The 22,546-nt window shown below is 42.8% G+C and overlaps 2 protein-coding genes across 2 annotated transcripts in view; one reads left to right on the forward strand and one right to left on the reverse strand.

The window, feature by feature from the left end:
* Positions 1-7,486, forward strand: part of LOC125286055 (dedicator of cytokinesis protein 2) — a 115,902-nt gene extending 108,416 nt beyond the window's left edge. The window contains exons 39-51 of the mRNA XM_048230741.1: positions 454-558; positions 939-1,080; positions 1,984-2,065; positions 2,265-2,349; positions 2,546-2,632; positions 3,084-3,260; positions 4,641-4,724; positions 5,049-5,186; positions 5,333-5,460; positions 5,707-5,884; positions 6,299-6,401; positions 6,787-6,941; positions 7,255-7,486. Coding sequence (XP_048086698.1) covers positions 454-558; positions 939-1,080; positions 1,984-2,065; positions 2,265-2,349; positions 2,546-2,632; positions 3,084-3,260; positions 4,641-4,724; positions 5,049-5,186; positions 5,333-5,460; positions 5,707-5,884; positions 6,299-6,401; positions 6,787-6,941; positions 7,255-7,323 — 1,533 coding nt within the window. The 3' untranslated portion in view covers positions 7,324-7,486. The remainder of the gene's footprint in view (positions 1-453; positions 559-938; positions 1,081-1,983; positions 2,066-2,264; positions 2,350-2,545; positions 2,633-3,083; positions 3,261-4,640; positions 4,725-5,048; positions 5,187-5,332; positions 5,461-5,706; positions 5,885-6,298; positions 6,402-6,786; positions 6,942-7,254) is intronic.
* Positions 7,487-7,793: 307 nt separating this feature from the next.
* On the reverse strand, positions 7,794-14,451 carry LOC125286056 (hemicentin-2-like). The gene is made up of 7 exons (XM_048230742.1): positions 14,235-14,451; positions 12,521-12,793; positions 11,578-11,916; positions 9,378-9,602; positions 8,742-8,963; positions 8,346-8,600; positions 7,794-8,091 (listed from the first exon to the last, which is right to left on the reverse strand). Exons 1-7 carry the CDS (start codon positions 14,293-14,295, stop codon positions 8,024-8,026), a joined length of 1,443 nt encoding a protein of 480 aa, XP_048086699.1. The 5' UTR covers positions 14,296-14,451; the 3' UTR covers positions 7,794-8,023.
* Positions 14,452-22,546: the final 8,095 nt, after the last annotated feature.

Consider the following 22,546-nt stretch of genomic DNA (forward strand, 5'->3'; position numbering starts at 1 on the left):
AGGGAATATTACATGTATGCACGAAAAAGCACTTGGAAACGGCGAGAACTCTCCCCACGCTCAGTGAGCGTGCATTTCCAAGCGGTAATTTGCGAGCTGTCGAAATATCAATATGATTATGCATGTTGTCTCTCAATTTTACCTTTCTCTCTCTCTCCCTCTCTCTCTCTCTGGCCCACTCTCTCTTAGCTGCTGCGTCAGTCTGTCTGTCTGTCTGGCATAGAATGTCTTGATGTTTTTGACGCAGTAGGCAGGATTTTAATTAACGGCCCCATTGGGAGAAATGCCCCGCATCCACACTGCTGATGGAGGGAGATTGGCAATTGTCATATTTTTCCCTCTCTCTCTCTCTCTCTCTTTCTCTCTCTCTCTCTTCCTCACATACACTCACATATTCACTCACTCACATTCTTTCTCTCTCTCTCTCTCTATCTTTCTCTGCCCCCTCTGTAGAAGCAGCAGGCTCGGTTCTATGAAAACATCATGAAAATCCTGCGTCCCAAACCAGACTACTTCGCTGTGGGATACTATGGATGTGGCTATCCTTTGTTCCTACGGGTACGTACTGCAAGAACACTGCTGACTGTGTGTGGCAGGGTCTGTGTGTGGTAGAGTGTGTGTGTATATGTGTGTGTGTATGTGTGTGTGTATATGTGTGTGTGTGTGTGTGTGTGTGTGTGTGTGTGTGAGTGTGTGTGTGTGTGTGTGTGTGTGTGTGTGTAGTAGTAGTAGAGAATGTGTGTGTATGTGCGTGTTTTGTGTTTTTGCAACTTTCCAAGTTTTGAGAGGGAAGTTTGTGCATTTGCATTTTTTCCAACTTTTCACTTTCTGCTTTGTGAGCAAAAAAAAAAAAAAGTACATCTTGTGTTCAGAACCTGTAAAAGCCATAGCCCAGTAAAACTAGCTATAAGAACGTTATATGCACGTTTTTACGACAGAACAAGGTTTTCATCCACCGGGGCAAAGAATACGAGCGACGCGAGGACTTCCAGAACCAGCTGCTGAGCCAGTTCCCCAGCGCCATCCGCCTCAACACCACCCACATGCCCGACGACACCATCAAGAACTCCTCCAGCCAGTGTATCCTCTTGTCACTGCGTCAGTAGGATCCTTTCCAGGCGGACCTGCAGAGCAAATTTTAGATTGGCTAACAGGGTCGTCTGGGTTCAGCCAGGCTAGCTTTTTGTTAGTGTTTTCGGTTCGGGCAGCTGGATTTGTAGGTTGCAGTGGTTGTCTGTCACCCAGAGGTTTGGGAATAAGAGGTTTCAAGAAGAACGTATTCAACTCAGCAGTCTACTGGGGTTGTTTTATGATCATTAGCCAAGATAGGCCTACCTCGTTCTCCTCAGGGTGTATATGCAGAGCCTTTGGCAGTTGAGGATACAATCTTCTACACAATAAAACTCAGTACATTGAACATTATGACGATAGACTGTAGGTTGTCTTTGCTGTCTGGGGATTTTATGACTCTTAGTGACAAATGGAGTAATGGGCACTTTGAAGGTTCAGTAGCCACAGTATAAGTAATATTTTTTAACAAGGAATGCCTTCTGTAAACCAAGTCCTTAGATAAGATTACATTTCCATAATAGTAACTATGCAAAGAATCAGCATCTGGACAGAAAAATTATTTTCAAAACGTTTTCTGAGGTTTATTTATTAGGTGCTTCATTGAACCTAACTTCATTTTTCTTCTTACTGGCAATGCTGAATATTGCACATACAGTAGACATGTGTTACAACACATTGCAAGGAGCCGTCTCTCCTCTGTATGCAAATGCATGGCTATGCATGCCTAATTTTAAACACCTGCTGGTGATTAGTAATTGCTAATCCACTTCTGTGAGCACTGTACAAGCATATGCTAGCATTAACGGCATGTTTTGCTGACATTTACTGGTATTTACGGAGCCAAGCGTAAAGCAAATGTTCCGTATGCTGGTCACCGTGTGTTTGTGATGTGTCCCTGAGCTAATCGTGCAGATATCCAGTGTTTCACTGTCCAGCCCATCCTGGAGATCCCACTGCGCCTGAAGAACAAGCCTGTCCCTGACCAGATTATTAAGTCAGTCTGACCCACATCTACCAATCATACAGATCCTCTTTCATGGCAAACATCTAACATTTAAATATAATTTACAACAACCTCTATGTATAGTAACCTCTGTGTTCACTCTCTTCTCCACTGTTTGCTCTCTCTCTCTCTCTCTCTCTCTCTCTCTCTCTCTTTGTCTCTCTCTCTGTCTGTTCTTTCTCACTCACAGTTTCTACAAGTCCAACTATGTGCAGCGTTTCCACTACTCCAGGCCTGTGATGAAAGGCACAGTGGATAAGAGCAATGAATTTGCTGTGAGTCTGCCGAATTATGCCTACTTCAGAAACACGCAATCACATCCCTACTGCTCACACACACAAAACACACTTACTGTACACACATACACTTACACACACACACACACACACACACACACACACTAAGTGATAAAGTGATAATGATTTGAACTTGTAATCAGAGGTGTCTGGTGTGTGATCTGTCTGTCTCCAGTCTATGTGGATTGAACGGACCACCTTCTCCACGGCCTACAAGCTCCCCGGCATTCTGCGCTGGTTTGAGGTCACAAGCATGACTCACGTAAGTGAAAGAGTCTGGGCCTGCCTTCACAACATCTACTCTTTAGTCACTACATAGTCATTTTACACTGCACTACAAAAACTGTTTGGTATTGTTTTTATTATAGAGAGACTTACCTAGCACTTTCTTGTAAGATAATTTTGACTTAATTTAATGGGCAGTCGGTCCTATTTTAAGATGTCTTATCAAGACAATTTTGCTTTACACACCCACTGGCAGCCACATTTGCTTGTTTTAAGTACAAGTATGCTTAGATTTGCTTGTTTTAAGTACAAGTATGCTTAGATTTGTAATAATTTGTCTTTTATTTGGAGGGCCAATTTTTTTCCCTGTGATCTTTGTTTATTCCCAATTGGTGCCTGTGTCTCCAGATTTTTTTACTTTGATATGGAAATGAAATGTACATAGTACACATTTCACCTCTTCTGATCTGTATTATTGTCCCTAATAGGCCACCATCAGTCCCTTGGAGAATGCCATTGAGACGATGGGCAACACCAATGAGAAGATCCTCACCATGATCAACCAGTACCAGGGCGACGAGAGCCTTCCCATCAACCCCCTTTCCATGCTGCTCAACGGCATCGTGGACCCAGCTGTCATGGGAGGCTTTGCTAAGTATGAGAAGGTGAGGAATGAGAGGTCCAGCTGAGCTCAAAGATTGAGCCCAAGCTACAGAATGTACCACATATACAGTGCCCTCCACATTCTTTTGTACCCCTGGTCAATTTGAGCACAAAGACGACTTCAGATCGTCCAAATTCCTAGGTCTTACCTTCTCCTTGCATTCTTCTCTATGGCTCACCCCACTGCTTTTCTATGGAGTTCAGATCAGAGGACTAAGATGACCATGAGAGAATCTTGATTTTGTGTTCAGTAAACCATTTTTGTGTTGATCTGGACATGTGTTTTGGTTCACTGACATGCTGAATGAGCCAGTCATGACACACTTTTAGTATCTTGGCAGATTTGAACTAACAGCGTTGAGGGTTTTCATTGAGTTCATGATACCATACACCCCAATGAGGCTCTCATGCGTTGGTTCAATTCCCAGCTTCCATCATTGTGCCCTTGAGCAAGGCATTTAACCCAGAATTGCTCTGGGGACAATCAGGCCCTTGTAATATAATTGACATATTTAAGTCGCTTTGGATAAAAGCATCTGATAAATGAATATATGTAAGTGCAAATGTCTTATGTTTTCACCAAACCCACATTAAGTGGTTCATGCCGAAGAGCTCAATTTTCAATTAGTCTTACAAAACAACACCATTTCCTGACAAAGTCCCCCTAGCATTCAGCAACTCCAATTTACATTTGTAATTGAATCACAGGGAAGGCTTTTACCTGGCATGCCCTCTAAATAATCTATTAGCACACACCGCACTTTTGAAAAAGATTTCTTTGGAGATTCGGTGACCCCAAGATGCTACTTTTTTTCTCTAATTCTCCTGAAGGAGTTTTTTTTGTCTCTCTCACCATCCTCATTGTTGGTGGGAGCAAGATAAACATGGGTCTTTGTAACGTCTAGGCATGCTTGTGAGATTTCCAGTTGATTGGGACTTCTTACCTTAATTTTTGTTTTAACTATAATCTTCAGCTGACTTTCCATTTTTTTATAACCATTTAGATTTAAAAGGTCAATATACATTCCTTTTATTTGACTTGACCATGTTCTCCTGCCTTTCCTTTGTTGAAGAATGACTAGAGCATTTGACCTTAGTGAAACTGGAAGTCATGGATTACTGCTTGAAAGTTCATAGACACTCAAGAAATTGAATATAAACAGATAATTTTATAGATATAATATATATAGATAGATTTTATAGAATATAAAAAAAGATATTCTGAGATAAATCACCAAAAGATTAATTTTTTATACCTCTTTCTACTCACCCATACCAGGTGAACATTTTTGTTTATGCCTCATATTGGTTGTGGTCTCCCTTTTGGTGTGGTGTCCCTGCTCCTGCTCCTCATCTCATGCTTGTGTGCTCTCATTGTCCAGGCTTTCTTTACAGAGGAGTACACGCAGAGCCATCCGCAGGACAAAGACAACCTCGCCCGCCTCAAAGATCTCATCGCCTGGCAGGTTAGTCACGCACACACACACACACACACACACACACACACACACACACACCCCACACCCCACACACACACACACACACATGCACACACGTGCTTTCCCATATACTCTTCTCCATTTTTTTTTTTTTTTTTTCATTTTCTCTTATTCTGCCCCTCTGCATAACCACGTGCCGTCATTGACGGTTTAGATTTCACTCCCCCCTGAGCAGAGATGCAAATGTAAACTGAAGCCTCAGGACACTGATATCAGAGGTTTTTTTTTTTTTTAAATAGCACATTAAAGCATTAAACCGCTGTCACGGTTTCGCTCTCTAAACACCCCTAGGTTCCACTGCTGGGCAGAGGGATCTCGCTCCATGGGAAGAGGGTGATGGAGGACCTGCGGCCATTCCACGACCGCATGGAGGAGTGCTTCAAACAGCTCAAGAAGAAAGTGGAGATGGAGTACGGCGTCCGAGAGCTGGTGAGCAGCGGATGAGTGAAAGCCACCCAGCGAGATGTACTGATCACCAGTTGTGATGTTTGTTTTGTTAGACAGGATACAGTATTTGTTTTTTGTTGTTGTTTGTTTCGTTTGTTTTTTCACTCTGTTTGTTCTGTCGCTCTCAGCCGGACATGGACGAGAGGAAGTCCACTCGTCCTCGTTCTGTTATGCGCTCCTACCGCCAGTCCATCATCTCCATCTCCTCGCTGGCCGGGTCCGAGTGCGGGACGCCCACCAAAACCCAGCCCGACAGGTAACCCCAGCAAAAGCCCAATCACTCAACACTGAGCTCCACAAGCAGTGGCCTCTCACACTCTTGATAGCCTTTACCCACACTTGACAAACTACACAATATGTGGGTTACTTTTGAAATGAAACACATAACTCACCTACTCCCTCTCCCTCTCCCTTTCTCTTTCCCTCTCTCTCTCCCTCTCTCTTCCTTTCCCTCTCTCTCTACCCCCCCTCTCCCTCTCTCTCTCTCTCTCTCTCTCTCCAGTTCTTTCCCTCCGGACTCCCCTACCCCCACCCTGCAGCGCTCCAGCGGCAGCATCAGCGTGATTGACGAGGGCGGCAACGAGGTGGAGGTGCGCCTGCGCAAGTCCAAGCGCAAGAAGAAGAGGAGCAGCATGATCTTCATCAGCGAGGAAAAGGAGAAGGCCTCCGACTCCAAGCGGGTACGAGGGGGGGCGGGAGTGGGGGCAGAGGAGGGTGGAGGAGGGTGGTGTGGAGAGTTTGGAGAGATGGAGGAGATGGACTTGCGGCGTGCCTGAGGGGCAGGGATCTGTTCATGGATTTAAACTGCACTGGTGGTGTTTAGATGATCATTTTCTAACAGGAAACAATATGAGGGTGGAATCTGGATCATGTGATCCCCAGTTCCTTCAACTGAAAAGCAAGCTAACCAAAGCATTCCATATACCACTGTGTTTTTGTCAATTCAGAGAAACACTTAACTTCCTGTGATCCTGTTGTACGCCCCCGTTAACCTCTAATACTTTATAAGGTCTCGATGGTTACATGCTGAGAGTTGGCTCCACCTGTTCTCTTCAGAGTGTCAGGCTGATGTGTTGCTCTTTGCTGCCCCCTAGCTGTCTAAGAAGCAAGAGTTCCGCAGTGACACCAACCTGTCGGAGCCAAACCAAGGAGTAGGTCTTGCCAGCACCAACTCCAGATCGATGCCCACCATCACAGGTGAGATGCCAGCCAGAGAATGAACTTACTAATTAGCTAACTAATTAACTAACTGACACAGGTTATAGGCAAATGGGCCTGTATGTGAGATTGATGCATATTTATTATCCACTAAATAAGTATTAGTCATATAGGATATGTGATGTTCCACTATGTCATAGCAACGCACAAACATACACATATGTTTCGTTTGATTTGTCATATAAACCTGAATATAAAGGGACCAATGCAAATGTGTCAAAAATGCAAAGTCAATGTAAATATAATAGAATAGAACTATGTAAATACTTCCACAAAGCCATACACTCACACACACACACGCTGACTTAGTGATGTGAGCTGCCTCTCTCTTTCTCCTCCTCATCTTCCTCCTCCTCCTCATCAGGCCTGTCTCTGTCTGTGGCCAATGGGGGAGAGGAAGTGGAGTCGGCACGTTCCAGGCGGGACAGCAAGAGCATGTCCGTGTGCGGCACTCTGCCCTCGGACAGAACCACGGACAGGCGCTCCAAAGGAGTCATCAACCTCCTGTTCAAGAGCAAGGTGAGATCAGTTTATAGTGCTGATCAATATGTCATCAGTCCAGTGTTAGAGCAACCAAGCACAGCTACGCCACTACTTATTTTCTTTATGTTTACTTCCCCACAGAGACATGAGTGACACTTTTTAATACAATCATTTTATTGCCATTTTATTTTATTATATAAGTCACAGTTATTGCCTTTCAATTTTGCTTTTTGGAATCTGTGGTCATATAAGGCCTCTTTTTAGCCCCTGTTGAGCTGCAGAACATCATAGTTATCACATGCAAAACCTTGATACAGTGAGTTGGACATGTTTTATATGTGTGTTCCAGAGCTCCAGGTCAGAGGAAGGGAGGTCCACAGGGGACTTGACCACCGACAAAGATTCCAATCATTTCTAAACTCCTGTTTACAAGAAGACACCTCTTTATCGTAATCAAGCTCTGAGTCATTCCTCTGCTGTCTCTATGTGCCTTTGCCAAACTTCTGCCTGTCCATTTTAAATAAAAACACATTTTATAGATTTCTATTCATCAGCAGACAAGATTATTATCCTATTGTCACCATGGACTCCAGCTTGGAATATAATCTGTGCTGTACACATAATAAAGACATTTTTAGTGCCCTTGATTGTTAGTGTACGTTTCTGTAGTCTTCCCAAACCAAGAACAAGTGTCAACAATATCAGGCAGGTTTGGGCTAATATTTCCAAAGTAAGGTCAGAGGCTTAGGGAAGAGAAGTGTGTTACAATAACAATAACATAGGTTGACATGTGGCACTGCATTATGATTTGTGTCCTTAATGTTCTTACAAAACTTGCTCATGTGAAGATATTATTTTATTCAATGTCCAAGGCCTTCTGTTCAGTTGAAATATATAGGAGTTTGACTGCATGTCCATGTGCCCGAAGTTGAGAATATTTCAGACAATTGAGATGAACTGATAAAAGTGCTATGGCCCGAGAAGAGCGTACTTTACAAAATCAGAGTTCCGTCCAGTCCGTCATTTTGGACTAAGATGTCAAATGATGGCACTTATTTGCCCATTGGCCAGTCAGAAGATGTGTAGATTCCATCAGGAGCTCAAATATCCATTCGTAGTCAGTGAAAGATTTGACTGAACAGCACCACTAGTAACACACAACCACCAGACATGGAAATGATATTACCTGATGGGAATCAGACAGAAGAAATGTTAATGTGTTGCACTCAGACAGAAATTTTTTTACTACCTACATCTACTGTACCACTGTAACTTTGCTCTAAAAGTGTAAGTGATGCCAGGTTTAAAATACGACCATGTAATCATGACTGTGTAGAAGAGCTTCACCTATCCACACACACTGTCCTGACACACCTGCCAGACATTTATGAAAGTAGTACAGATTAAGACAGTGTCAGGCACACACACTAACATGCTCACCTTTGCTGATAATAACCACGTCCACGGTACTGTGGACTGAAGCATAAGGCTTGCTTTCAGCAAACAATGTATAACTTCCTCCGTCCATTTTGCCCAGTTTGGACATGGGGTCAAATTGACGGGATACGGGATTCGATTTATGGTTTCCTTTGTACCAGGTGACCTCTGGTGGAGGATTGCCATCGACTACGCAGCCACTAAGAGCCTCATTCTCCCTCACCTCCAGTTTTGGAGGGCAGGTGATCACTGGGCCATCTGAGTTCAAATCAAAAGAAATAGTTAAAAGAAGAAAGACAAGGAAAGAAATGTCAATGAATTCCATCTCTTTGGCCCACAATAGTTTAACATTCTCTTAGATGTCATAATGCAGCAGATGTTTTAATGTGGAGCTCTTACACAAAATCTCAATGTTCAGAGTTTGATTGACAGCTCCCACACCGTTCCTGGCAGTCACAGTGTACCGGCCTCCCTGCGCCCGGCTCAGGGGCAGCAGCGGATCCACCGAATGACCTTTGGACCAGGTGACCTCTGGGGGAGGGTTGCCATTAGCTGTGCACTTGGGAAGTATGTCGTTCTCTTTCACCTGGGCCTTCATAGAGCAACTGATCTCAGGGGCAACTGGTGTGTGTGTGTGTGTGTGTGTGTGTTAGAGAGAGCGAGGGAGAGAGAATTAAACATGTGTAAGTTCAAGAGAAGAGCAATATCACAGCACAAAGATGTAAAGATATGTAACATCAAATGACAACTCATCGCCATCCTAAAAACAGTGATGGTAAGAACACCATAACATCTCATTATAACAATACCATACATTTTGCGTTACTGAGGGCAAATTACGCACTGGAGAATTAGGTAGCAATAAATAATATTAGAGCCCATAAAAGATTATATAGAATACAGAATAAACAATAGATTGATATGGAGGATTTAGGGATTAAGGGGAAATTATATTTTCTTCCTCTAAATTGTTTAATCTTTTTAATCTTGAAGCAATTACATTTTTCCACATCAATATGAGAACACATCACCTACACAAAATCTCAATATCCACAGTTTGGTTGGAATCTCCCAAACTGTTTTTGGCCATCACAGTATACTGGCCTCCATCCTTCCTCCTTAGAGCTGACTGGGGATCCACCTGCTGGTGACCTTTGAACCAGGTGACCTTTGCAGAGGGGTTGCCCTCAGCTGTGCAGTTGGGCAGTCTCTCATGCTCTAGCAGCTGGACCTTTGATGAACAGTTGATCACAGGAGCAACTGCAGAAGAAAGGAAAAGGGGATGAAAAAATGAAGAGATAATGGATAATATAGAACCTTTAAAGAGAGTTCCATTATCAGCATCATAGTTGGCCCCACAAGGCTTCCGTTTTAACATTCCATATGTTATCTTAATGTAAAGGAAGTAGATTGGGGCCCAAATAGAATGTTCAAGCATTGTTTTTGTTTTTGTTGCTGAAAGGGTCTATACAGGACACTGATCACATCATGTTACTGGGCAGTGTTGGGAAAAAGCAGGGAGAGGAGAAGAGAAACAGATACACCCTCACAATAACAAGTTTGGAAAGAGTTGTGTTGAGAAAATAAATAATAATAATACATCTGATTATGTGAGTGAGTACACTCTTAAAACGAATCTGTTGAAAACAACACAACTTGCGTTGTTTTTTAACACATCTCTGTGTTCAGATAGGGACAACACATTCGTTTTAAGAGTGAATGCTTTTAGACCACATACTCCAGAAGCTAAAACAACTAGATATACCGCAGAGCGGTACAAAATATGACCGCCGCCCAGTCCAGCACATTTTTTCCACAAAAATAAATCACGCTGAAAGGCCTATATGATTCTAACTGTCTCACTAAATTGCATTATCCACACTCAATTCTCACTGGTATCTGCTAGACAACAAATACCAAAACATGATTAGTTCATAGATTTCACATGTAAAATTCATTTTATACAACCCCACCTCCATCTTGCCTGTTCATAATTCTGAGAAATTCTTGAATTGTGTGCATGTGTGCATGTACATGTTTATGTTATGTGTGTGAGTGTGTGTGTGTGTGTGTGTGTGTGTGTGTGTGTGAAATGGGTTAACATGACCCCTGGAGGCAAACATACGGAAAAAAATGGTCATCCTAGGCCCTACAGTTCTCAAGATATTCACAGAGAACTGTCTGCCCTACCCTCCTTTCGGGGGGTCCAGTCCAGCGGGGGCTACAGATCAAAACGAAAAACAACGGTTCCATGCTATCCATGTGGGGTTACATGCCCACCAAGTTTTGTGTACCCCGGTCTTTCAGTGTCGCGGGAATCCTTGTTGGTGTACATCACTAAATGTACACATAAATTATTTTATTGTAAGGCCCCCCATGAACGAAAGTACACAAAACTTGGCATGCATTCGGAGGGTGTCATAATGATCCTACATTTTTAATTTCGTGCAGTTTTGACCTTGTCAGCCAGAGATATTGTGATGAAAACACCTCATTTTTTGCTTTTTAATTTTTAACTAGGTGGCGCTATACATGAAATAAGTGGTAATGGGATGGGTTGACATGCCCCCTTAAGACCTACATACATAAATAAGGTGGACCTCCTAGGCCTCACGGTTCTCGAGATATTCACAGAAAACTGTCTCCGGGCACCTACAGGCCAGTTGGTGTATAGTAACATAAATTAATTAATTGTGTGGCCCGCCATGAATGGAATTCCACAAAACTTGGCGTGCATACAGAGGGTGTCATAATGATCCTACACTTCCAATTTCGTGCAGTTTTGATTATGTTAGGTCACAGATACCTGTGATTACAACACCTCATTTTTACTTTTTTGTGTTTAACTGTGGCGCTATACATGAAATGAGTGGTTATGGAATGGGTTGATATGGCCCCTTGAGATCAACATACAAAAAAAAATGGTCCTCCTAAACCCAAGGGTTCTCGAGATATTCACAGAAAACTGTGTCTGCCCTACCCTCCTTTCGGGGTGTCCAGTCCAGCGGGGGGGCTACAGATCAAAACGAGAAACGATGGTTCCATACTATCCATGTGGGGTTACATGCCCACCAAGTTTCGTGTACCCCGGTCTTTCAATGTCCCGGGAATCCTTGACAGAAATTTGGGCATGCGAAAAATAAAAAAAAAAAAAAAATCTGACTAAACCTATATGACCGCCGCTTCGCTGCGCGGCGGTCATAATAACATCACTGAGAAAGAGGAATAGACTTACAAAGCACATAAATCCAAAGGGGCGCTGAGCTCTTCACCAGATGAGTCTGAAGTCCTTCGAGCTGGAGCTCAGCCTCACATCTGTACTGGGCTCCATGCTCCTCTCTGCTGGCAGTGAGCTGAAGTGTTTGTGTCACCGTCACATTTTCACTTCTATCTCCATGGACTGTGGTGTTACTGATGGGGGCATGTGAGAGCTGCTGCTGACCTTTAAACCATGTCACGCTGAGATGGTCATATGGAGCCACATCCTCTATCACACACTGTAGCTGGACAAGCTGCCCCTCAACAAACTCACCAACATCATTTACAACATGAATGGACACTCTGGCAGGAGGCTCTGGTGAGAAACAGAGGGAGACAGACATTTAATTTCTCTTGATAAGAGCTGTAAGATTTTGTTGAGGATCATAAATTGCAGCAGAGTTCTAGTGGTCTTAAAAAGAACAGTTGCAATTTAATTGCTCTGAAGTATACATTGGTGTAGATACTGCATGGAAGACCTTGCTTCATTAGATTTAGAAATCATTCAAGTGCTATTATTTTAGTCCCAGCATAACTGCTTCCTCTAGAGGCTAGGAGTAGTACTGTCATCCTCTGTTCCCAAGGCAGTACAGTTTCAGGTTGGAGGTAAATAATGTATTTCAAACTCCAAAACACAAAGCTTGAGGAAGGCTATGTGATTATGACATTGGAGTTTAAATGGAACAAGTGGTTGTATCATCCTTTATTTACTGATCCTTTATAAGTATCCAGAGAAGACATACTTGTAGTTGAAAGTCTACACTAACTGTCTGAAAACATTTGTGTGTCTTTTACACTTGTCACTTTTAGAGATGGGGTAATGTCTGTCGATTCCATATGTAGCCTGCTTCACAGTTGTAGCAGAGGTTACAATCAGGAGGAAGAAATGCACATTTACAAAATACGGAACTTTCACTCACTGTATATTGTAATGTTGAGATGATGTAAACACTGTCCCTGTGTATCAGACACTGTGTAACACTGTATACCGTCTGTCAGAGCCCATTCAGTCACACTGGCTACTGTCCAGAGGAGGTGTGCACCACCTTCACTTGCAGCTCCCACAGGCGTTTCCCATCCTATCATGTTTACTGCATTGTCTGTGGTGGTGCAGTTTGCCTGGGCAGAATCTCCATATCTAACCAGCAGATGAGGGGGGTGGATAAAAGGGCCATTGCAGGTTTGTGAACACACTGTGAAAACACCAAAGTGACTCATCAGAATTTAACTTCAGTCCAAGAACCAAAAAAAGCTCATACACTATTTAGAAAAAAAATAAGAAAACAGAAAAGAACAGAGGTGGTGTTGTTAGAAACATCCAATAGGGAACCTGCACTGCCATGGGAAAGGTTGAGTACAAAGCAGGTCAGGGACCTTTAACCTTTAAAGAACACACTCACTAACGTCATGTGTTCTCATAAAAGGTGTGACCAAGCCAGGAGGATGAGGTAAAGGGAAAAATTCATCCGTCTTTGTCTTTATGGTTGTGCTTGGCAGATCAATGCCCATTGTCTTTCCTTCACCCCAGTACCTAGTCCCCTGGGCCATGTCATTACACTTGGACTGGAGGCAGGAGAGCATTTAGAGTTTGCCCAAAGAAAGGAAGGGAGGGAGGCCAGCAGAGGAAGGAAATGAAACGCCCGCCTAGCCTTACTGGGAATTCCCGGACACTCGTGCTGATTATTGTAAATTCTAATTGTGAGTGATGGAGAGTGTGTGTGTGTGTGTGTGCTTCATATATGAGCATATACATAGGATCTCTCTCTATTGTGTGTATGGGTGTGCCTGTGTTGGTGTGTGTGTGTGTGTTATGTGTAGTAAAGTGCATTTGATCAAATAACATGTTGATAACTGTGCTAAAACCTACCTTACCTTCAATCAACCTGTTCTGAGTGTTCCAGTCAGGTATAAGTATAAGTATATACTCTTTTAATCCTGTGAGGGAAATTTGGTCTCTGCATTTATCCAAATCCGTGAATTAGTCAAACACACAGTAAGGTGAAGCACACACTAACCCGGAGCAGTGAGCTGCCTGCTACAGCGGCTCTCGGGGAGCAGTGAGGGGTTAGGTTCCTTGTTCAAGGGCACTTCAGCCGCCGTGGATGTGGGCATGGGAGAGAAGTGCTCAACCACTTCCCCCGCCCACATTTTCCCTACTGGTCGGGGATCGAACCGGCAACCCTTTGGTTACAAGCCCAGTAGGCCACGGCTGCCCCCCCAAAATGTTTCTTCTCTGTCATTTCTGACAGATGAAACTCCAAAGGTCTCTTATACAGCTGTGGATAGGTGGTATCTATCATCCAGTAGTGAGTCTATAGCTGAATTAACAGTGGTTGCTTAAGTGCTCATTATCAAGCATGGATATAATTCAATAACAAATGACAAGAAAAAAAATACATTACATAAATAAATCTGGTGAATCACTGTTGTCACATAGCTCATTTACCTGTCACATACTGTAGCTCTTTTTCTGAGAACACTTGGTGAGACAATCATAACCACCTTGAACTGTGCCACAGTGACTGCATTTTTCTAATAAGCCAAACTTTAACGTAAATATATCCTTCTAACAGTCTAAATGCTCTCTATTTGTTATACGAAAGCTAGCAATTTCCAACTACCTGAAACACTTACCTGATGCCATCAACGAGAGGAGCAGCACCGAGCTGGTGAGGAAACAGCCGTACACACACATCTTGAAACTAGACTGTGCTTGACCAGACACTCCAAACGTCTAACCAGTCCTGTCGCTGTCCCTTTATGAAATCGCCTGACCGCTCCTTCTCTCTGTTAGATTGTGCCATACATGCATTGTGCTCTTTGGGTGGTCCACCAGAGGAAGGAAAAGGCAGTGAACTTCTGGAGATGAAGCCCCATCCCTCTGCGTCTTTCAGAAGCGTTCAGTACTTCGGCACTTCGGACACTTCACGACAGGTTAACAAAAGCTTGCTCGCATCATACCACATCAGTGTTTCAGGCAATAGAAAAAGCATAGTCCATGCCCCTCGGTTGACCCGTGATGATCCTGTGTAGTTTTGCTAACCTGTGCACACAGGGAGTGCTGTTGATGTTTTACATTCCTGTAGCTGGAGTGGCTAATGTGATTCATGGCTATTAATAGGCCAGGGTAAGGGACTGCTGGAACTGTCATTGTGCAGGGTGTCACAGCTGGATCCAAGTCATTTGTTTGGCTTTTCAGAACAACATTGATTGGAAGGATAACATAGGAATGTCAACTTACTCAACTCAGTAAAAAAAAGAAAAGAAAATGGTTATGTGACTCATTCATTTATTGTCAAATTGAAGACAAAAAACACACATTTAAAAGCACATTTGTAAAGCAAATTTGTGAAGATTTGTTGTCAGTTTTTAAAATGACAAGATCATAATATTCAAAACATTGCTTGGGGAGGTATTTCTCCAAAACTGTTGGTTGATTCACATTCCTATTTATTTCTTAATAGACATCATTGGCAAAGCTGACACACTCAGGTCAAGAACTAAGCAGTGACACACTCTGATGGGATAACTGGATAGATGCTTGATGTGTAATACATTGGGAACATATTAAACAGTAACAATGCAGATATTGTCATATTAATGTGTATATAAGGGGAAATTATTTTAATATGCAAAATAGAAATTGTGTAATATCTGTTGTCTTTTCCGTATTTAATTGGTGATTCAAAAGTTCCCCATGGATATTCACTTTTGAGAGAAAAAGCATTAATTTCACATTGGCTATTATGCTGTCACTATCATTATAACATTATGCAAAATATTTTACTATTACCATTACATAAACAGTGTAATAACAAAATTCACTGCATCCAGACCACTGTTTTCAGAGATGTTGAGTGCAGGACTGAATGTCTTTAATGAATGTAATCATTTTGCCACTGTAAATTAATTTCATTCCTGAGTGGCTCTACATCTTCAGGTGGATCCGCGCTTGTGTACCCATCTCAGTAGGAAATAAAGTCTCCAAGATTCATACGCTCCCCAAGCAAATGGTTTGTTATAGAGACTTGATGACACCATTCTGGGGTAAACGACAACAAAAAAAGAAATATGGCACGTTGGGTTTCTTAGATGCCAAGACATATCAGAAGACACATTGGCAGTTATTAGAGCTGCAAATGGAGGCAAACTGCATGCGGCAGCAGCAGGAGATGAGGACTGGGTAGATCTCATGCATGGGTCAGCGAACAATCATTTCCTTGGTTAGCAAGTTTTCATCAACTGCTCATTCCTCTAGTTAGGCGAAACCACACATTTAATACCCAGAGGTATCGTCAGCCGATTTTGCCGAGGCTTCAGCCCCGAATGTTTGGAGTGGAGCCCCGAATGTATTTTGCAAGAGAGAGAGAGAGAGTGTCAGGATCTGGCCCAGACCGTTGAGTTTGTGCCACCCTGGTGGCCATTTTGTGTATTGTCCTGTGTTTGTTTTTGCCTGTTCCCCATGTGCTTTGTGTTACCTGCCTGTCACCTGTCTTTGTCTCCGCCCCATCTCCTTATTTGGTCTGTGCGTCCTGTCTTGTTTGTTTTCCCTCCATTTCTGCCTCCTCACCTGTTCCCTGTTATTGTCTCGTTGGTTTCATCCAGTCCTCTGTCTTTCTGTTAATTGGTATGTGTATTTCTACCCTCCTGTTTCTCCGTTCCTTGTCGGATCGTCTCGCTATTATCCTGTCTGATTCATGTCTGTAAGTAGTTTGTAAATTTGTTAGTTAATAAAGTGTGTTTTCTGTCGGAAAGAGTCTTGCGCATGGGTCCTATATTCGTAACTCTGACAGAACGATCCGACCACAAATGGACCCAGCAGACTCTGATTTCTCCATGGAGAAGCTAGAAGAGGTGGAGTACACCCTCAGTAGACTCAACTCTGAGCTAGTGAAGTCCACTGACTTGGAGCGTCGGCATGCTATTTGTTCTTTGATGGAAAGGACTATTTCCTCAAGGCCTTGGCTATAGAAGGTTCCAGGAATGGCTACCCTGGCCGACCAGCTCTCAGGTCTGGGTAAGAGCCTTCAGTCCCTCCTTGTTCCCTCCAGTAATCCGGTTTTTGAGGCTGCTAGCCTCCTGCCTGACCCCGCCCCTGCATCCCATTGCCAGGGGCTTAGGGTGGGCCTGCTGCGCCTTCAGCTGGCCGCTTCAGGACCAGAACCCCAGCCCGTTGAGTTCCCATCCCCTGAACTCACACTCATAAAGGTCCCTCAGGCTCCCTCCAGGAGGAGATGTGGTGCCAAGCGTCGGCCAACCCGGTCATCCGACACCATGCCTCTTGTGCCCAGCCCAGAGGCGCCCGCTCCTGTGCCCGCAGCCCAGTCGCCCGACGCCACGCCGGCAGCCCAGCCTCTGCCCGAGCCGGTTCCGCCTACCTCTGACTCTCCGGCCCCGCCTCTGCCCGAGCCCTTCTCTGTTCCTGTCTCTCCTGAGTGGTCTGTCACTGTCCCCGTCACTGTGCCTGTCGTTGTGCCCGTCTCTGTCTCTGTCCCAGTCACCATCCCAGTCACTGTTCCTGTCATTGTCTTGTTCCTGTCCCTTCCCCTGTGCCTGAGTCTGTCGTGCCTGAGTCTGTCGTCCTGCCCGAGTCAGTCCAGTCTTTGTCTGCTTGTTCCCTGCCCAAGCCCTTTGAGTCTGCCCAGTCTGAGTGAGTCTGCCCAGTCTGAGTGAGTCTGCCCAGTCTGAGTGAGTCTGCCCAGTCTATAGTATATCTGCCCAGTATATATATGAGTCTATATATATATATATATATACTCGGATATATATAGAGATGGTTAACAAATAATATGTGCAAGATAACCCATGAAAATAATCTTACATGCCTTTTATACAGCTTTAAAGGGGGAAAACAGGCTTAAAATGGTCAGAATGACATGACTCTCCAAATGAATCCTCATCTGAGAAGTTAATTATTTATGTATGAATAACATAAATATTTTTAAACTATTGGAAAAAACTTCCAAAAAAACTTTGGAAGAAAGCTACTAAATACTAGCTGGCTACGTACTGCAGTAACGGTAGCCAGCTAGTATTTAGCTGTGCAGTATGTACATTGAGTAAACCTCCCTCATGATGGCAGACAGGCTATGCAGAGAAGTCTATCTCCTCTCACTTAAGGGAAGAGGAGAGAGACTTCTCTGCATAGTCTGTCTGCCTCTTGCGTGCTATATTGGCACATCAGCACACATGCATAACCCCCGCCCCCCTCCATGCCACAGCCGAACTGTGGCCACACTTATGCATTTTCTTAAATAGTTAAATATATAGATATATAGATTGTTGCACTGTTGACTTACTCATTTGCTTTACTTTCACAGGCTCAGTACCTGCTTTTGCAAAGCTATTTCTGCATTGTTGCACTGTTGACTGTATAATTTGTATTTTAGTATATTTAGCATATTCTTTATCTTCTACTGTCCTTACTGCTTAGTTGTGTTTTTATATTATATGCTTTAATTACTCTTTCTGCTGTTAAAGAATGTGTGTGTGTTGTATGTATGCTGCTGCTGAGACCTTGAATTTCCCCTGGGGATCAATAAAGTATCTCTATCCTATCTATCTATCTATCTAGTGAGAAAACTAGCAGCCTGGGCTTTTAGCTCAATTACTAGCACACTCGCCTCCCGATCCGAGATGCTAGAGAGAAAATATACATTCAGCCAGCTCAAAAAGCGCAAAAATATATGCTCTGTCTTCCAGAGAAGTATACACTGGGCAATTCCATGCAAAGGTCATCCTTAACATAGAAAAAAAAAAGTTGTGCATACGCAAATAGAACTGTTAAAATCTTCATTTAGGTCTATATTTAATTGTTTGTAACTGATCTGATTGAATTTGATGGAGACTTACACTCTTTTTACATCATAAATATGGTGTGCAACCATCCAGAAACAACATTTTTTCACATGGTAATATTATACATATTTAAAAAGTGGATAAATGAACCCAAGGTTCAAACAAATTGTCATTTGACAAATTCCAGATTGACAAGGGAATGGTAGAGTAATGTCTATGCTCAGCTTGCCTTTAAGAGCACAACTCCTTACATTTGTAAGGCTTTTGTTTTTAAGTCTGCAAGTTCCATGGCCATGTCACATCCATAACGTTTTATAGGAAAAGTGTATGCTACACATACAGTGTTGATGCGACAATGTCCATAGTGCAAAGCTGATTTATATCAATGTAAAGTGTGATGACCAAATTGTGCCCCTTTCTTACTTTTAAAACCTTTAATGGTGCGTTATGGATGTGACGTTATGGATGTTACATAATGTGAATTTACAAGACTGGAGACTTTGTTATACCTCAAAGCCGATAAAACATCTGTTCTAGTGGCATGTCAGTTTCAACGCATTTCACCTTAGTGTTTAGGCCTACAATTGACATTTCAAAGATTATTAGGTTGATCAAAACCACAAGGAGGCCTTGCCTAACTATTAGCAAAACAAACATAATATTAAAATACCTCCAGTGCTTAGCCTTGCCATAGCCTATTTTCAAGTGGCCTAATAACGAAAATCTGAGCGATTATCTTCCTGTAACTGTCATACTGTTGTTGTACAGTAACTGGATTATCGTGTTAGCTGGTGAAGATGGCTGACTTTGCAACTGGAGTTAACATAGCAACCTCCTTCTGTTGCAGATCTGTTCAGCCTGCCGCTCACGTCTGCTTAACACAGTTTAATTTTAAATGTGACACGATATGCCAGCATTTGAAGTGTCAGGTCCTCTGTAGTTAATACCCACAGAGTAACATTAGTAACTGCAGCAATAAACTAGATGTACCGCATAGCGGTACACAATAGGACCACCTCTCAGTCCTGCATATTCTCTTCGCAAAAGTAAGTCACACTTGTCAATTTGTCTCCATCTCCTACTCCTGCAACTCATGTGCATGTAAATGAATGTGTGCATATGTGAGTTTGCTTTTGTTTATAAGAGTGTGTGTGTGTGTGTGTGCATGTGCATGTGCATATGCCTGTGTTTGTGTGTTTATGTGTGTGTGTGTGTGTGCGTGTGTGTTTCCATGGGCACCTGCGTATGCGTGCCTGTGTGTGTGTGTTTATGTGTCTGCATTCATGTGGGTGTGTGTGTGTGTGTGTGCGCTTGCCTCTCTTTATGTGTGTGTATGCTTGCCTGTCTGTATGTGTGCGACTGTGCTTGTGTGTGTGTGTGTGTGTGTGTGTGCATGCATGTGCGGGTGTGCACGTGCGCGTGCATGTACTTTATGTGTGCAAATCACAAATGAGTGGGTATGGGTTAGGTTGATGTGGGCTCTTGAGACTAACATACCATAAATATTTTGTCATCTTGGGTGCAGGTTCAGGTTTCAGGTAGGGCTAGTTATTTAGGGGAGTGGCCACCAAGTTTCATGTTCCCTGGTGTTTCAGTAACCCGGGAATCACTGACCAAAATTGATGACGGTAAAAAAATATATATATTTTTTTTTTTTTTAAATGACTTGTTGTCCTGATTCTTCCTGTGGATCTTAGTGAGCACTGAGGAGGCAATAATTTCATCGCTAGTTTTTCATGATTACTATTTCAATTGTTTCATATCAAAATTCACTACTTAATTATGTGTTTTATGTAGTTTGTCGAGGACTGGTTCAGACACGTCACATCAATAACATGAAACCGTCACATCCATAACGCCAGTTTTTCCTACATAATGCATTACGAAAATGACGCATAGTTACAAAAACACACTTTTTGTGTTCATTCAAGTCTCCTTCATGCTACATATATCAAAAACTGAAATTGATTATATGAAATTTGAGGATTTCTCAGTATTCAGAGGACAGAGGTTGCATTAAAAGTTATGCAAATTAATTCACTGATACTACTGTTGCCCCCACTCTAAGGCATTTTGTTTACCAATATGAGTCCAATTGTCACATCCATAACGCTGGAACTGCCCCACTACAATTCCAGCTGTTACTTGTCAACCAAAGGCCATCTTAGTGCCAAAAGTTAACCAAACCGAACTTAGCGTGGGCAATAACAGAGGAGGAAAAGTGGGGTGAGCATGCAATCAAACTGATGCTTCACTTCAGCCAGAACTGTCTGACCCACCTGCTATAAACTCACTTCTTCCTCTCTTTCATGAAAAAGCTGCCAGCTTTGCCATGGTCAGACATGGTATGAATGTTGTAAAACAATTGACAGAGAACCTAAATTCCGGCCAGGTCCCAGTTATGGCATTTGACCAACCACAATATACATTTACAAAAATGGTTCAGTGGAGTGATCCAGAGATCCAGACTGTTATGGAGAGAGGTTTGTGATGCTTGGTGGGTTACACATAGAGATGGCTCTATGGAACACAATCGGATAACTTTTAGATGGAAATAGTTGAACAACTGCACTATGTGATAATGGGGTGGCTACCTCTGGAACAGCAGACTCCTTCTAAAGGGTGAGCTGCATGGAAACCATTTCCAGAAGTAAAGGATGCCTTCATTGCTATGACAGCAAATCCTTTTCAACTGCTTAGCCAGGAATCAAACATGTTTGCATTGCTGGAGAAGTACACTTGTGTATTTACTAGTGATGGGCAAATGAAGCTTTGGTGAACCACTGAACCACAGCAGTGTGAACCTAGCGACACTAGCTGAAAAGCAAAAAGATGGCCGCCACACATACATTTTTCAACATAAAAGTCCTTAGCAAACCAATATTTTTGGTTACATATACTGGTTTGGGTAAGGACTTTTATGTTGAAAAATCTACATGTGGCAGCCATATTGGATTTTTTCATTAGTGTCGCTAGCTTCACACAGCTGTGGTTTAGTGGTTCACCAAAGCTTCATTTGCCCATCACTGTAAGTATCCTGGGCCATCCTATATCATTGAAATGTATAGTCTGGAATCAACCATTCACCTCACTTAATCCAAGGGGCGGGCAGAGAATTGTCTTTCAAACTAGGCATGCAATAGGCCAGCACTGACCATATCCGTATCCGATTAAACCAAAGCAAATACATCCTTCTTTGAAAGTGACTTAAGTGCATTGTGTTGCTCAACTTTCAAAGAAAAGCACAAGTCCAACTCCTCCAAAGTTGGCGCCAACGCCGATTCAAACAACCGCTCTTAGTTTGCCATAGCCACCTTCCTTGTTGTTCACAGTCGCAGGACTGTCGTTATCCTGTTAAGCCCGCCTTAAGACTCTTTAACAAAATAGAGCGCTGTGATTGAATAATATCCACGGTGTTAGCCAATAGAAATCCCTATGGTTTGATACTAGACGTACAGGCTGAGCAAATTAATTTGCCGCCGCTAGGGTGCGTCTAGATTTCTAGGCTACATCACTAGTATTTACGATAAGAAAACTGATCTTGAAAAAGTCAATGATCTCAGGAAGGACTTGTTTTCTCAAATATGTCTCTCAATGAAAAATATTCCTCCCACACAGGCTGCACTGATACAGCATTTAAATAGAGCAGTGTACCAAGCTAGCATTTGGTCCAAAGGTCTGCAGGCTACCCAGTCAGTGCCTTCTCCTGAAAAATATGGATGGACCAAATTATATTATTTTTGGACACCTTTATTGACACTTTTACCGGAGGCAGCCAAAGTTTGTAGAGAACCTCTTAAATGTGGCAGCAAAGGTGAGCCTCTCTGCTCTCGAAAGTGCCGATGCCAGGATGCTGGGTTGCCTTGCACAGTATTATGCCAATGTGCCAGAGCATGTGAATAGATGCAAATATGCAGTATGTAGACTAGGACTAATGTAATCTAGTGTGGTGTTTTACTGTGTCTTAAGAAGTTGCAGGGGACATGTGGGCTTAATTGTATGTTTTTTATGAGGTCTGCCTGAGGTGCTTGAGTGTCTGTGTTTATAGTATCCTTGAGACAATTGGTGGATATAGCCATAGTGTAGCCGTATTGTCTGCTTAAAACAGAGACATATCTATGACACTTATACCTAATTTCATGCTTTTA

This window comes from Alosa alosa, chromosome 21 (genome assembly GCF_017589495.1).
Source record: "Alosa alosa isolate M-15738 ecotype Scorff River chromosome 21, AALO_Geno_1.1, whole genome shotgun sequence".
Classification (NCBI taxonomy): domain Eukaryota; kingdom Metazoa; phylum Chordata; class Actinopteri; order Clupeiformes; family Clupeidae; genus Alosa; species Alosa alosa.

Coding starts and splice junctions, on each gene's coding strand:
- LOC125286056 (XM_048230742.1), bottom strand. CDS start 14,295: ATGTGTGTGTACGGCTGTTTCCTCACCAGCTCGGTGCTGCTCCTCTCG. Junction 11,917..12,520: donor TCTCAACATTACAATATACA/GTGAGTGAAAGT, acceptor GTTTCTCACCAG/AGCCTCCTGCCAGAGTGTCC. Junction 8,964..9,377: donor TGTGGATATTGAGATTTTGT/GTAGGTGATGTG, acceptor CACACACACCAG/TTGCCCCTGAGATCAGTTGC.